The 14317-nt window shown below is 37.9% G+C and overlaps 1 protein-coding gene across 1 annotated transcript in view; it reads right to left on the bottom strand.

Annotated features, from left to right (window-relative positions):
* Positions 1 to 411: 411 nt before the first annotated feature.
* KIF20B (kinesin family member 20B) overlaps positions 412 to 14317 on the bottom strand; it is a 68800-nt gene continuing 54894 nt past the window's right edge. Inside the window, exons 30-35 of the mRNA XM_087932414.1 lie at positions 12963 to 13061; positions 11785 to 11973; positions 7566 to 7655; positions 6541 to 6688; positions 5683 to 5825; positions 412 to 3052 (exon numbers count right to left, since the gene is read on the bottom strand). Of these exons, the coding sequence (XP_087788540.1) occupies positions 2987 to 3052; positions 5683 to 5825; positions 6541 to 6688; positions 7566 to 7655; positions 11785 to 11973; positions 12963 to 13061 (735 nt within the window). The 3' untranslated portion in view covers positions 412 to 2986. The remainder of the gene's footprint in view (positions 3053 to 5682; positions 5826 to 6540; positions 6689 to 7565; positions 7656 to 11784; positions 11974 to 12962; positions 13062 to 14317) is intronic.

Here is a 14317-nt window from a genome sequence, read left to right as displayed (position 1 = left end):
ACCATTTGTCTGAAATTATATAGGATTGGACTAGAAGACCTCCAAGGTCCCTCCCAGATTTATTATACTGTTAGAATATTGAAATATTATTGTCACTGGTCTCTGTCGGAGAAAATAAAGCAGAACAAGTGACAGCATAGGTATGGTATCATGACATCACACAAATGATGGAATTGATGTTGTGCCAGTTGCAATGAACTATCAAAGATAACTTTATAAGGCCTATTTGGATATTAGGAAGGTTTCTCTGATCTAGGGATCTCCGATGTTTTAGACTAGTGTGCATGTTTGGAATTTTGAAAACATATTATGAATGCTATGCAAGATGGCTCTATGGAAGGCAGCGACCAAATACAAAGCAGATATTCACTCAAGCGCAACTGAAGAATTGGTTTCCTATCAACACATGAGTATTAGCATCATTATTAGAATTTAATAATAAAATTGGTTGAATCAGGACTCTGGGCAGCAAGAGAAAGCACAATGTCTCAGGTGCTGCTTTAGAAATTATTAGCTTTCCAAAGGTGAGGGCAAAATATTTTTTTTACAAAATGTCAGACTTTTCCTTTGAATATTTGGATATACATCATTGCTCCCATCCTCACAGAGAACATGTCCTGACATTTTTTGCAAATTCTTTGTGCAAATGAAAGATGTAGTTCCCAGATGCCACACAGACATCATCCAGAAAGTATGGAGGACAATATGGTACTTCAGTGCTTCTTCCAGAAGATTCAGGAGACATATTTTGTACTGATTGAAGATGAAGGGGAAGAGTGCTAATGACCAGATGACTGCAGAAGACAATTCTCCACCATTCAATCAGGACTGAAGAAGCTTCTTGGATGAGAAACGATATGTCTTCAAGGAAAAAACAAAGTCCAGTTTCCTTTGGAAAAAAAAGCACCTATGGGACAATCATGACTGAGAATCTCCATAGACATGAGGGGGATCAGTATAGTAAAACTATGAAATTGCTTAATTTCGCTCCTTGCCATTATACAAAGGTACAGTCATTAAAATAAATACATCTTGCTCACTCGGAGCCTTTTTGCACTCATCATTTTTTTAAATTTTGAAATAGAAATTATCCCAAATGGAAGCCAACATTTTAGAATTTGCAACATTGGCACTACACGGTGCTAAGGGGCAGAACTCTTGCATTGAATTCGAAAGAAAAGCTATGTCATGCCCCTGGTGGAGACTGACTCTGAGAGAGAGGAGGAACAGCTGACAGGAAATGGAGGTGTGGCTCCGTAGGTTGTGGAGGAGGCTGGGGAAGGGCACAGGCTGGCTGGGCAGTCAGAGAAGGACCCAGGCCCATCCCCTCTCCATCCTAGGGCACGCAGGGAGGAGAGGATAAGGGAGAGACGTGGTCTACTGGGAAGAAGTGGGTCTTGATCCTCTTCATGGGCTGCAGCTGTGACAACTGGATAAGAGGACGGACATGCATATGGGCGAGTGCTGGAAACAAAGCATGTAAATATCTCTAGTTTATTGTTGCTCTGAATTTGGCGTCCTTCCCAGTGTGTGTTCTGATATCTGTGGACGGCTTCAAGCCCTTATCTTGCCTGGTTTGTGTTGTTTTTTACTCTTTATAATTTATAGGCATTTTTAGTTTAAACGGCATTTCCTCCTTCTTGTAACTGCTCGTGTGGGAGTGTTTTTATCTCCAGTCAAGCATATTTGGAGCTTGAAAGCAAAGTGAAGGAATAAAAGGGGCTTTACCTGCTTTTTGTGACTGTGTTTATTGTGTCCCACCCAGGGTCATCACAAGCTAACAAGGTGGAGCCTGAATCTCTGCCACCACTATAGCAAAAATGTACAATACCTAAAGCAATAGACTGAGGATGCATAAAACAGTTTGTTGCAATAGATACAACCACTAACATAAATTGATACGGATATTTCCTTCTATGGCTCCAAATGGCACTTCCCTAAAACTATCAGTTCTTGTACCAAAGAGTTAAGAATCAAAACACACTGCTTCTGGTAGCACAAGTTTTTCCCGTGGAATTGCTCCGAGGAAAGAGATAACTCCAGCCCTAGAGTTGTTGAATTACAGGTAGTCCTTGACTTACAAGTTCATTTAGTGTCCATTTGAAGTTACTGTTGTGGCACGCCAACTGGCAGCAGAATCAGACAGTGAGATTAGGGAGGAACTTGGGCCAGTTCTGGAGTCTGGGGAAGGCTCTGATGGATACTCTAGGTCGGACGCAGAGATAGAGCCAGGGCCACCTGACATTTCCCAGCAACCGGAGAGGCAGCTGCCTTCGGAGGCTGATATGAGTGAGGAGGAAGAACGGCTGGGGCCTGTTCCAGATGCACATATGCTCAGAGCAGTTAGGAGAGGAGAACAACGGAGATCAAGGAGTCGACATGGATGCGGAATGGCCTCTCCCTGGCTGGGGAATAAATAGAAGGAAAGGGGAGTGGTTGTCATAGGACACAACAGTTCCTCTTGCTGAAGATTTTGCTCAATGTGTTTCGTGCCACAGAGACTACTTGCCAGAACTTAACTTGCAGCCTTTCGGCTGGGAGCTCACAGCCTTGCAATTATCGCAAGGAACTGATAAGGTCTGTTGCTGCCATTCACTCTTTGAAGGACTATTGCCTGGATTTTTTGGTGGGTGAATGCAAGAGGTAAATAACAAGGGGTTTTCGTGGCAAGGATTCTGTTTCTTGTTTCTGCTAAGGCTCGGTCAGAACAGTTACAGCAGTAAAAAAAAGTGGTGTGTGGCCATTTTTCACCCTTACAATCATTGAGGCATCTCCCTGGTCACATAATCAAAATCTGGATACTTGGCAACTGTTTCTTCCCAGTTCTACCTGAACACCTTAACCATTATACCACCGTGGACTCTTCAACATATTTTAATTTCCCTCCGCTCATTTTTACAGCAATATCAACAAAATCCGACATTTTGAAAAGTAATAGTTACAGCATTGATAACTTCTATACATATTATCCATGAAAAGAATATTATTATTTTTTCATTCGGAGACGTCGTTTGATGATTTCATGATGGGTTTCCTTTTGATCTTCAAAGATCTAAAAAAAAGAAAAAGGAATGAAAAAAGTTTTCTAAGTGATCAGATGCGCAGGTAGTACACGGTCAAAGGGTGAGAATTGGAGCAAATTCTTTCTCAGAACAATAAAGAAGTGGAACCTCCCAAGTTTTCAAGAGCTTTCAAGTTAGAGAGGCCAGCGATCAAGTATCTTTGGTGCCCAAAGGCCACAATATCTTATATATTTATACTTAGGGGAGCTTGGTGGTGGTTTCAGAATCCTGAGCTGCCCTAGTTCAGATGTAAAGTAAAAAAAATAATCCAATGTTCAGTACTTGTCCAACTAAAAGCCAAATGATGTGGGAAAGTCATTACTATTTTAGAATATAACCTCTTAAAGCCGGTTAGCAATCTGAATTCATGACTCTTAGATGACTAACAACAGACCTTGAAAAAAATAATTTAAAAAATGGTTTTAGCACCAAATACTAAGCAATAATGTATTTTAGGTTTTCTACTAAGAATATCGTTAGATTATGTTTGCTGACTCTCAATATTATCCCAAAAGATAAAAGATTCCCACTTGGACAAGGAAAAAAATTACACGCCTCAAAATTCTGACCATCTTATCATTTTTACCTAATGTTTACAGTTTTATTTATTATTGTATGATGGTGTTCCCCCATTAAACAAATTACTTGACCTATGGTTTAACACGAGCAAATGCAATCATTACAGTTTAGCGTTGTATGCAAACTAGTTTAGGACTTTGTTTCAAAAAAACATATTGAAAGATTGAGATAACTGAATTGCCATGAAACATTAATGAGTGGTTTAATTAAGTGATTATTATCTGTTCTATTTGTACCTTGAACAAAGCAGAAATGTATGTGACCTCCTCCACCACAACTACAAGACATATCGGGATACTGGAATCAATACAGCTTCTAAACCAAGATAAAGTATCACTAATCTCACCTAAAGGTAATAAAAACCAGCCGAATCCAAATACAGGTAATAAACTTCGTTTGCTTTTCTCTGCTTTATTTATGATTAAGCAGTTTACTTTTAATTTGGATACAATGCTGCATTTCTGGTTGATCCATATCAGGGGGTTGTGATTTTGTGTTAATCTTGCAGTTGAGAAGTGGGGCAGGGAGTAAGCTTAAGGCTTATTGAATAACTAATATATAATCAATGCATCTTATTCAAGCCAAAATAATGACGGTCATCAGCTTTGAAGGCCAGACAGAAGTGGAAAATAGTGATTTTGCTGAAATACTATTCTTGAAGATAAAGATTGAGCCTCCCACCTTATGCACACTTACTTTGAACAAACCCACTGGACTCTACAGACTTCAATTAAAGTAGAGGTATACAAAATAAAACTAAAGACGGAGAGTTAAGGAGAACAGGCACAGAATGCAATAGGAAATGCATCTGTTTCAGTTATATTCCTAGAAGATGGCAGATAATGTCAAATAATAATTGGGGGGGGGGAGGGGGGAGTCCGAAATCTACGTCGTCTCTCTATACAATATACCAGTATCACATTCTATAATGTCTACCCAATTTCTCTGCCTTTCTTTTAAAGAAAGGTAGTTCTCGACTTATGGCGGTTTGTTTAGTGATCATTCAAAAGTTACAACTGCCCTGAAAAAAGTGACTTACAACCATTTTTCACACTTACAACTGTTTTCAAGCATCCCCATGGTTATGAGATCAAAATTCAGATGCTTGGCAACTGATTCATATTTGTGACGGTTGCAGTGTTCCAGATTCAAGTGATCCCCTTTTGCAAGCTTCTGGCGAGTAAAATCGATGGGAAAGCCAGATTCACTAAACAACCCTTCCCTCAAAATGACGCTATAGAGCACTGCACACCAGAACAACCAGACACAAGGACGTTTTTTTCCCTAAAGGCCATCATTCTGCTAAACAAATAATTCCCTCAAAACTGTCCAACTATTTACAAAGTCTGCATTACTATTACTGTTAATCTTCTCATCATTACTTATCACCCATCCCCTCCCACTTGTGACTGTATGACTGTAACTTTGTCGCTTGTATCCTTACAATTTATATTGACTGTTTCCTAGTATGATTTGATTGCTTATTGTTCCCTATGACTATCATTAAGTGTTGTACCTGATGATTCTTGACTCTTGATGAATGTATCTTTTCTTTTATGTACACTGAGAGCATTTGCACCAAGACAAATTCCTTGTGTGTCCAACCACACTTGGCCAATAAAGAATTCTATTCTATTCTACTATCTTAATAAATGCAGTGATTCACTTCACAACTAGGTTGTAAAATGGGGCAAAACTCACTTAACAACTGTCTCAGCTTAGCAGCAGACATTTGGAGCTCAATTGTGGTTGTAAGCTGAGGACTACCTGGTAGTACAGAACCCTAAAGCTTATCCCCCTTACCAAACAAAAACATCCCTCTTGCCAAACAAAAACATAGAAAAATCACGCCACTGCCCCTATCTTTGATCTAACCTTATTTCTTCTGAGCATCATGGGCTTTTTAAAAAACATCTGTTTTTTTAATAACATCTGTTTCCCTTTCCCGCCACCCCCCCCACCCCAAAAAATTAGGTATAGTTCCCAGCTTTCAAAAGGTTGTACACTCTTGAGTTGGTCAAAATGCTTTGTGGAATCTTACTGCGGGACCAGAAAATTCAACGGGAGCAGAAATGTTGGTTGAGTGGAGCTTCCGCTTAGCTTTCTTGGGTTTGTCATCATTTTTCTTAACAGCTTCTTCATCAGTAGATTTGGGAGATTTCATTGTTGCCATCAGCTTCTTTGCTGGAAAGGGAATAGTAGCAAACGTTCTTTTATTCAGAAAAGTGCAATTCTATCTTAGTATTTGCTCTATTCCTATTTAGACCAGGGTTTTTCAAATTGCATTCTGTGAAACTCTGGCATTGCCTAAGAAGTACAGGGAGTTCTCTGAGAGACTCCGATTTAGACCATTGGTGAATCGAAATGTTTAAAGACCAGTCTTTCTCAATTAAATCCCTTCCTTTCTTCTCCTGGAAGTCGTCTTTGAAAGCCATGTTACATACAACTGAAATCTATTCAACAAAGAGGAAAATCTTGAAAGCAATGTTTTGGAACCGTGTTTTTCAACCTTGGCAACTTTATGACAGGTGGATTTCTCCTCCCAGAATTCCCCAGCCAAGGGAGAGAGGGAGGGAGGGTGGGAGGGAGGGAGGGAGGGAGAAGGAAAGAGCGAGAGCGAGAGGAAGAGAGAGAGAAAAAAATTGCCAATATATGGTATGTATACGCTGCCCCTCACAGTTTTATGTTGAGCATTACTGGTTCACTCTCAGCCAACTGCATATTTTGCCTTTCTTATGCTCAAGAACACAAAAAGTGATGCCCAAAATGGATTTCTTCTGCTGGGTAGTTTAAATACCAACTGTCCGTTTTAAAATACGCAGTGTTCCAGATGGAACAACACAAATATCTCCTAATTGCCTCAAATTAATGGAATGGGCTTCTTTGTTTGGCTGCTCACCTTTAGTTTGTATGATTGTAGGGGAATTCTGCAAGAGATTACCAAATTTGTATAGGGTTCCACCTGGGGATGCCATGGATTGTATATTTGATGAATATTTATTTCTTAAGGAATAATTCTTTCTGAGAGTGGGGTTAGGAGGAGCAATCTAAAGCAATAGAAAACATTAAAACATATGTTTAAAACATTTCATTTAGGAACTAAAGACATTTGCTAAATCATATTGTCTTATATAAAAAGTATACCTGCACCAGTTTATTACCATGTTTGAACATTAGATATTGAATTTAGTTCTCACACATATTTCCAATATCTTATACATCTCTTCTCTAAAGAATTGGAGTTCACTTGTGCAGTTCTTTTCTCGTTCCTTAGCAGCACTATGTTGCCTAGATGTTTTCCAGCGGCTGCAGTTATACCAGCTTTCTACCAATCTGAACAAGTCTCCAGATGTCTGGATTTCGTGACCCAGAATTCTCAGCAAGGGCTTTGCTGGTGAGAGAATTCCCAGAAAGCCAGACATCTGAAGGTCATAAAAGTTGAAATAGGCTGACCATTTAAGTAGGCTAAAGGGATCAGGGGTATCAAACTCACATTGTCACGGCAGTGTCACAAGACATATCAGGACTTTTCCCCCCTTCACTAACTGGGTGTGGGCGTGGCCAGCGCATGACATATCCGACCCACCACCGGAAGTTTGACAGCCCTTAGATAATGAAGATTGGCTGTTAATAGCTTAATAAAAAGTATTTTCAAGTATATTGCATGTGTACTTTGGTGAGGAGAAAAAGATAATTGGTTGCTAGAAGAAAAAGGAAGAGCCCATTACTCTGGCCTGAAGCAAGCTAGTCTCCTTGACAATTTATCTCCTTTTTATCTGCAATATAACAAAACATGTGCTTTACATAATCGTTCAAATCAGGAATGTATGCAATCTAATAATTAAATTATTATATCATCAACATAAAGCTATTCCAGGTCAAACTACTGCTGAAGCATTATATTAATGTTATTAACTCACATACCTTTTTTCCTTGTCTCGTTAATGAATCAGACCACACATTCATATTAGCTGGCAATTTTATATTCTTTTCATTTTCATTTTTCAAGGAGTCCTTAGAAAGAGAAAGGTGTGTTTAGTACTAAGCTACAGTCTTAATGTTAGATTGATACATTTTTTTTAGAGGGAAATGGGACAGCTTTATCCAAGACTGCCAATCTTTTCACACATTGGATGGAGCATCACAGACATTTTAAAAAAATAACATTTTTTTAAAAGCCAAACTCTTATGATATCTCATGGGAAGGCATTTACTTCTTATTACATATTTGCTATGGTTAATCTTAAATTCAGATTAAATTCAAAGCAATTTTCCAATAATCACGAATTATTCCATCAGGGACAAAGCAATCTGTGATTTTTTTCTAGATGTTATTACCTCTAGGAATTTCAGCAAAGGAAGAGAAATACTGTCAATTTTATTTTGGCTGACAAGAGGATAGTTTTTTGACACAAGGACAGTTCCCCCCCCCCCCATGCCATCACTCTGCTAAACAACTAATTCCCACAACACTGTCAAACTATCTAGAAAGGCATTATTACCACCATTGTTCTCATCTTCCCTATTAACTATCTCCTTATCATCTTATGATATAATTTTGTTACTTGTATCTTATGATTTATGTTCTTTAATTCGTATCCTAGTATGATTTATGTTGATTCTTATTCAGTATCCATTATTATCATTAAGTGTTGTATCTAATGTTTTATGATGAATATATTTTTACAATAACCATGATAATGATCTATCATTATTGTTGTATGTATACTGAAAGCTTATGCACCAGAGACAAATTCCTTATGTGTCTAGTCTTACTTGGGCAATAAAGAATTCTAAGTCTAATCTATAATTCTGTCCTGCTCTGTATTAATTCCATACTGTTTAACCTGAGAATATGAAAAAGAAAAAAAAACATTCTTCTGAATTAAGCTAAACTGTTCTGCCATTTGATCTACTTTATAAATGGTTTTTTTTTTTGCAACAAGAAAAGTTTTGCTTTGTATTAAATTGGCTTCTGCGTTATATTAAATTGGACACCGTTCCAATTTTAGAATGAAGGACTCAGGATCAATCACAGGTCTCTGGGAGAACTTTCAGCAAATTCTCACTGGATACCATCTGGATTCTGAGTGCTGAGGATTTTCACTAAGTGTATATCAGAGTGGTAGGATTTTGATCTAATATATACAGGCACTTCTTTAGCAAAAGCGGATACTCGCAATTATTGTGCAAGCATTAGTTTGTACTTAGACTGAATTTAGGGATTGGACAATATTTTGTTGCCCATTACATTCCTCCTGAATGAAAAAGAGTCTAAATAGGAAGTTAACAAAATCAGTCGCTCTGCTTTTCATGGCCCTCCCTGGGGTCCAAGTAACAACGATTGAGGAGCCTATTTCTGCTTCAGGGGATGAGGTTAAAAAAAAAAGATAAAAAAAATTCCCTGGTTGCTTTTTATCTTCCACTTTTATCCCCTTTCTCTCACTGGAATGATGGCCATTCAGCCCCAACACATCTCTTAACATTACATACAGAAATGTTAGAAATAGCCAGGAGACTCAGTGACATATGATTCTGACTACTTCTAGATTCTCGGGATTTCTTAGACACTGTTATTCAACTTGGACTAGATATAGGTTTGGCTGCTAAAAGATAGGAAAGTAAAATCCTGAGAAAGAGTAAAGGAAAAGAAAGAGGAAGAGAAGGCAAGTAGCCCCATGGTGAGATAAGCAGCAAATAAATTTAACAAAAATAGATTAGATTAGATTAGATTAGATGATAGATAGATAGATAGATAGATAGATAGATAGATAGATAGATAGATAGATAGATAATGATGATGGATGGATATGATATAATGGAGTGGAGTGGAGTGGAGTGGAGTGGAGTGGAGTGGAGTAGAGTAGAGTAGAGTAGAGTAGAGTAGAGTAGAGTAGAGTAGAGTAGAGTAGAGTAGAATAGAATAGAATAGAATGTTGATTTTTTTTTAATGCCTGCTGGCTAGGACCAACCTGCCTTTGTATTTTGTGCTGGGGGCTAATAAGGAACGAGAAAGTCCTGCAAGCGGGGGACCAGACATAATTATATGTGGTGAAGGTCAATTCACTGTTCAAAAACTACTAATTAATTGAGATATTATTGTTGTGATTATCTTTTATTTTATTAACATTTTCTCTCAATTTCTCTGTATCTTGTGTGTTATTTGCATACATAAAATTTTGGTTTTTCTTCTTTTTATTATTATATTAAAGCAGCAAAATAAAACCTGTTCAAATGAAATTTATTTTCAAATCCACAAGATTAAGATTACCATTTCAAAAAACTATTAATGGATAGGAATAAATAATGGCAGATTTCAGTGAGTTAGCAACGATTCTGATCAAAAGACAGATACAGTAAAACCTCAATTGACAGATTCTAATTCAGGGGACAACTTGATATACTGTGAACAAAATTTTGCTTAAAATTTTACCCTTAAACAATGAACATGGTTTCCAAAATAGTACAGATCATTTATAAAAATACGTTATTTGTGCCTATTTCCACTTATGCATTTAAGCAAATGCTCTAAGTTGGCATAAAATGACATGACTTAGATTTAATACAAAAATACAAATATAATAGGTATTTAGCCTAATGGATACCTTTTTCTCCTCAAAATGATCCATTAAATTGAAGTTTTACTGTATATTGGAAAAACAGGTTTGATTGCAAGAGATGGTTAAGAAATAGTAGAGGAAAGATCATCTGTGATCATTGTTATAATATGAATGTGCTATTTGGGTGAAATGTGAAGAAGGATTAAAGCAACAATCCCCAACCTCTGTGGCTTGGCTTGGGGGAGTGAGGCGGGAGACCGGCCCATGTGAGCGGTAGGGTGGCGCACACGCGCATACACACAGCTTGACTTATATGCACAACCCACCACTCACACAAGCTGAGCTGTACGCATGCGTGCTGGCCCGCTGTTCATGTGGCCCAGTTCCAAATAGGCCGTGGCCTCGTAGTGGGCCGTGGCCCAGAGGTTGGGGACTCCTGAATTAAAGTATTGTTATCTACTTGTACTTGTTTGTCTACCACATAAGCTTAAAGAGATTATGTACCTGACTCACATCAGAAATTCCCTTATTTCTAAGTTTGTTTTTCCAGAAACTTGGCAGCATATTACTCTTAAAGGAAGCATAGTTGAGAAGACAAAGTTATTTTTTCATGCAGTCACCCCTTAGTATTCGTATACAATTTCAAACCTGAGGTTAAACAGTCCCTTTTAGAAATGTGACTTTTGAAAAGAAAATAGTATTGATGGTTAAAAATGATGTTAATGTTTGAGGACACTGATCAAGGTCAGATCTTAGCTGCACATTCAGATTCCCTGAAGTGGAATTTTCTAGGTTTTGTGGGGGGAGTGGGGGGCAAAAGAGATATGCTTGATGTACAGGCCTGTGTTTCTCCCCAAAGATTTAGTCATATACAGATGCCTAGAAAACTAGAGTTACATCTGCAGCTCACATTATGGCATTCCATTTCTAGCTTAACTTCAGGGGCGGTTATCAGCTAGCCATGAAGAACACAGTAGTAAAAAAACAAGAGACTTGTAATAAATTGGGTCCATGTTTTCAGCCTAACCCCCCCATATAAATTGAACAAAACGACTACTACTTATATAAATATCAGTGCAGGTTGTTAAAAAAAGTCTTCTGTCTTGAGCCCTTCTGGCTTCATGGACACATTCCTATTATTTTCTTGGTGACAATTAAAGCCAGATGTACCCTTATTTTAGCATCAAAGCAATTGCCTCCCTAAATCAGCATTGGTAACTTTAAGACGTGTGGACCGCAACTCCTAGAATTTCTCATGTTAGCTGGGGAATTCTGGGAGTTGAAGTCCACATGACTTAAAGTTGCCGAAGTTGAGAAACACTGGCCTAGATTATAAAGATAGAACCAGATTCATCCAATTCCTTTTTTAAAAAGCCAGCCACACATCTTTAAGAAACCATGTATAATTGTACGCTTATAAGGAAGCATGTCCTACTGTATCCAATGGGACTTATTCTTTGGTTTGGGATTACATCCTTTGCTGATTTAATCATCAACTTTTTAGATTTCTTTCAGAAGTACTATTTTGAGACGTGTATATAAAAAACACACTAAGAATAGTTGCTTTCTTCCAAACTTCGTACCTCATCCATAGTGCAGCTCTTCCTTTTCCTTGTCCTTGGGACCTTAAGAGTCACTGTGGAAGGACTTCCTTGATGCTTTACTTCCAGCTTAGTGGGCTGCAAAGGTGAAAACTGAATTTCCAATTCAGGTTTTGGAAAGCGGCTAATTTGATCACCCTCATAAGAATCTAAGACAGTATCCGGTTGGTCCTACAAGTACAATAATATGACATAAATACAAAGCAGGGGAAAATACTATTTGCTTTGCCCTTAAAATGAGGAGGAAAACAAACAATTTCCTAAGGTGAGAAATTGAACAGAAATCTCTAAGAAAAAGTGACTCCGTTGCGCACACTATGTTCAAATCTTTGCAGTAGGTCTTATAATGTGATATCAAAAACTTGTCCTGTCAAAGGAGAACTCAGTGAAGTAGTTTTATTGGAGGACAGAACGTTGAAAAGCAGTATAGAAATGCATCAATAAACCTAAAGTGATTTACTCCCAGATGATCAGTTTCAGCTGAAAACTAAACATCTTTCAGTGAAGCAAAATCCAATACCAAGAAGCAGAATAGAATAGAATAGAATAGAATAGAATAGAATAGAATAACAGAGTTGGAAGGGACCTTGGAGGTCTTCTAGTCCAAACCCCTGCTTAGGCAGGAAACCCTACATCACTTCAGACAAATGGTTATCCAACATCTTTTCAAAAACTTCCAGTGTTGGAGCATTCACAACTTCTGGAAACAAGTTGTTCCATTGATCAATTGTTCTAACTGTCAGGAAATTTCTCCTTAGTTCTAAGTTGCTTCTCTCCTTGATTAGTTTCCATTCATTACTTCTTGTCCTGCCTTCTGGTGCTTTGGAGAATAGCTTGACTCGCTCTTCTCTGTGGCAATCCCTGAGATATTGGAACACTGCTATCATGTCTCCCCTAGTCCTTCTTTTTATTAGACTAGACATAGCCAGTTCCTGCAACCGTTCTTCATATGTTTTAGCCTCCAGTCCCCTAATCATCTTTGTTACTGTTCTCTGCACTCTTTCTAGAGTCTCAACATCTTTTTTACATCGTGGCGACCCAAACTGAATGATTGGCTAAGGTTAGCCAGCTGGTTTTTTTCCTAAAGCAGGACAAACTCACAATCTCCTAGTTTCTAGCCTGATGCCCTAACCAGTACACTAAACAAGATGGAGGCTTACCTGAATATTATCTCCTGAAGATACCTTGCTGGACTGTTGCAGTGATGAGCCATTTACAGTAGTGTTGCAATTTGATAAGTTAGTTTGTTTTTCTTTAAGCTGTGGAAGAAAGAATTTGATGGGGTTTTAAGACCTGCATTGTTCAGAAAGACACATGATTGTGTTGCCACCAGTGGTGTAAGAGGACAAGATGAGGAACCTGATTTCTATCATAGTGGTGACCACATAGTGAAATATCTTCCTAATAGAACAGCACTTAATTGCAACTTTATCTCCTACTCCAAGTGCCTTGTTTTGTCAATCATATTAATAATATATGCTGCTTTGTAGAATTATGGGCTGTATTTGATTGAGAAAATGGCACCTGAATGTGTCAGGCTATCTGGAATTAAACAATTTTTTTAAAAAAAATGTTTTACAGAGACTTGAAGTTTGCTGTATAGAAAGTAACCACTTTCTTTTAATAACTACAAAAATAGTCTGCATAAGGAACCAATAACAGATGGTTGCTAACTACATGTGACTTCCAGTATTGTGCCAGCCACATTCAGCAAAATATAAGCCATTTGGGGGTAATATTATTTTTGTCTTGGGTGGGATAAGGATTGGAGACTTCTGGAAGACAACGCTTCCATTTCTACTCTTATTCTTCCCCAAACAACCCCCCCAAAATTGCAGGGCCAACATTTGGCCACTGTGATGCTCAAATGTGGCAACACAATTCTGAGCCACTGGAAGAGATAAAAAGTGTGAGCAGTTTGCCTCCAAAACTATTTACTTTCTGTCTTCTCCTCTCCACAAATCTCCTACTAAAGGTAAAAGTAACAAATGAATCCAGCTACACTCTTTTAGTTACATTATGTGACTCCCCTTAGTTGATTGCTGGAGTAAATTGAGGCCTTCAAAGCAAAAAAAAAATAAAAATGGTGGCCATTGTTTTTCTCTCACACATACATTTCTTTTAACAACACTAACCTACCACTAATAGTCTTTCATTCAGGAATTTAACCAATTTAACAGGCGAAGAACAAGTGCTAAAGATCCTAATAGAAAGAACTGTTGTGCTGATTTAATCCTTCTAATCCTTCTCTTCCAAACTAAACATAGTTGAAAGTTAACCAGACTAGAATCCTTTTTCAATTTAAAGAAACTACTCCAATGTTAGATTTTTAAGTGAGTAGGCTCTGGCATGCTTAGCTCACTTTAACTAATAACTCGTGCCAGATCAGAATACAAATAGTACGAGATCAATATTCTGTATTATACATATGTGAGGGTTCAATCCTCAACAAAGATTTATTTTGCCCATTTCAGAAATAAGTTAGTTTCTGGAAGACAGGAAAAAAAAAAATCTT

Source organism: Pseudonaja textilis, chromosome 4, assembly GCF_049901715.1.
Source record: "Pseudonaja textilis isolate UNSWEBS1 chromosome 4, rPseTex1.2, whole genome shotgun sequence".
Taxonomy (NCBI): Eukaryota; Metazoa; Chordata; class Lepidosauria; order Squamata; family Elapidae; genus Pseudonaja; species Pseudonaja textilis.
Note: the sequence above shows the minus strand (reverse complement) of the source record. Positions and strands in the feature narration are given on the sequence as shown.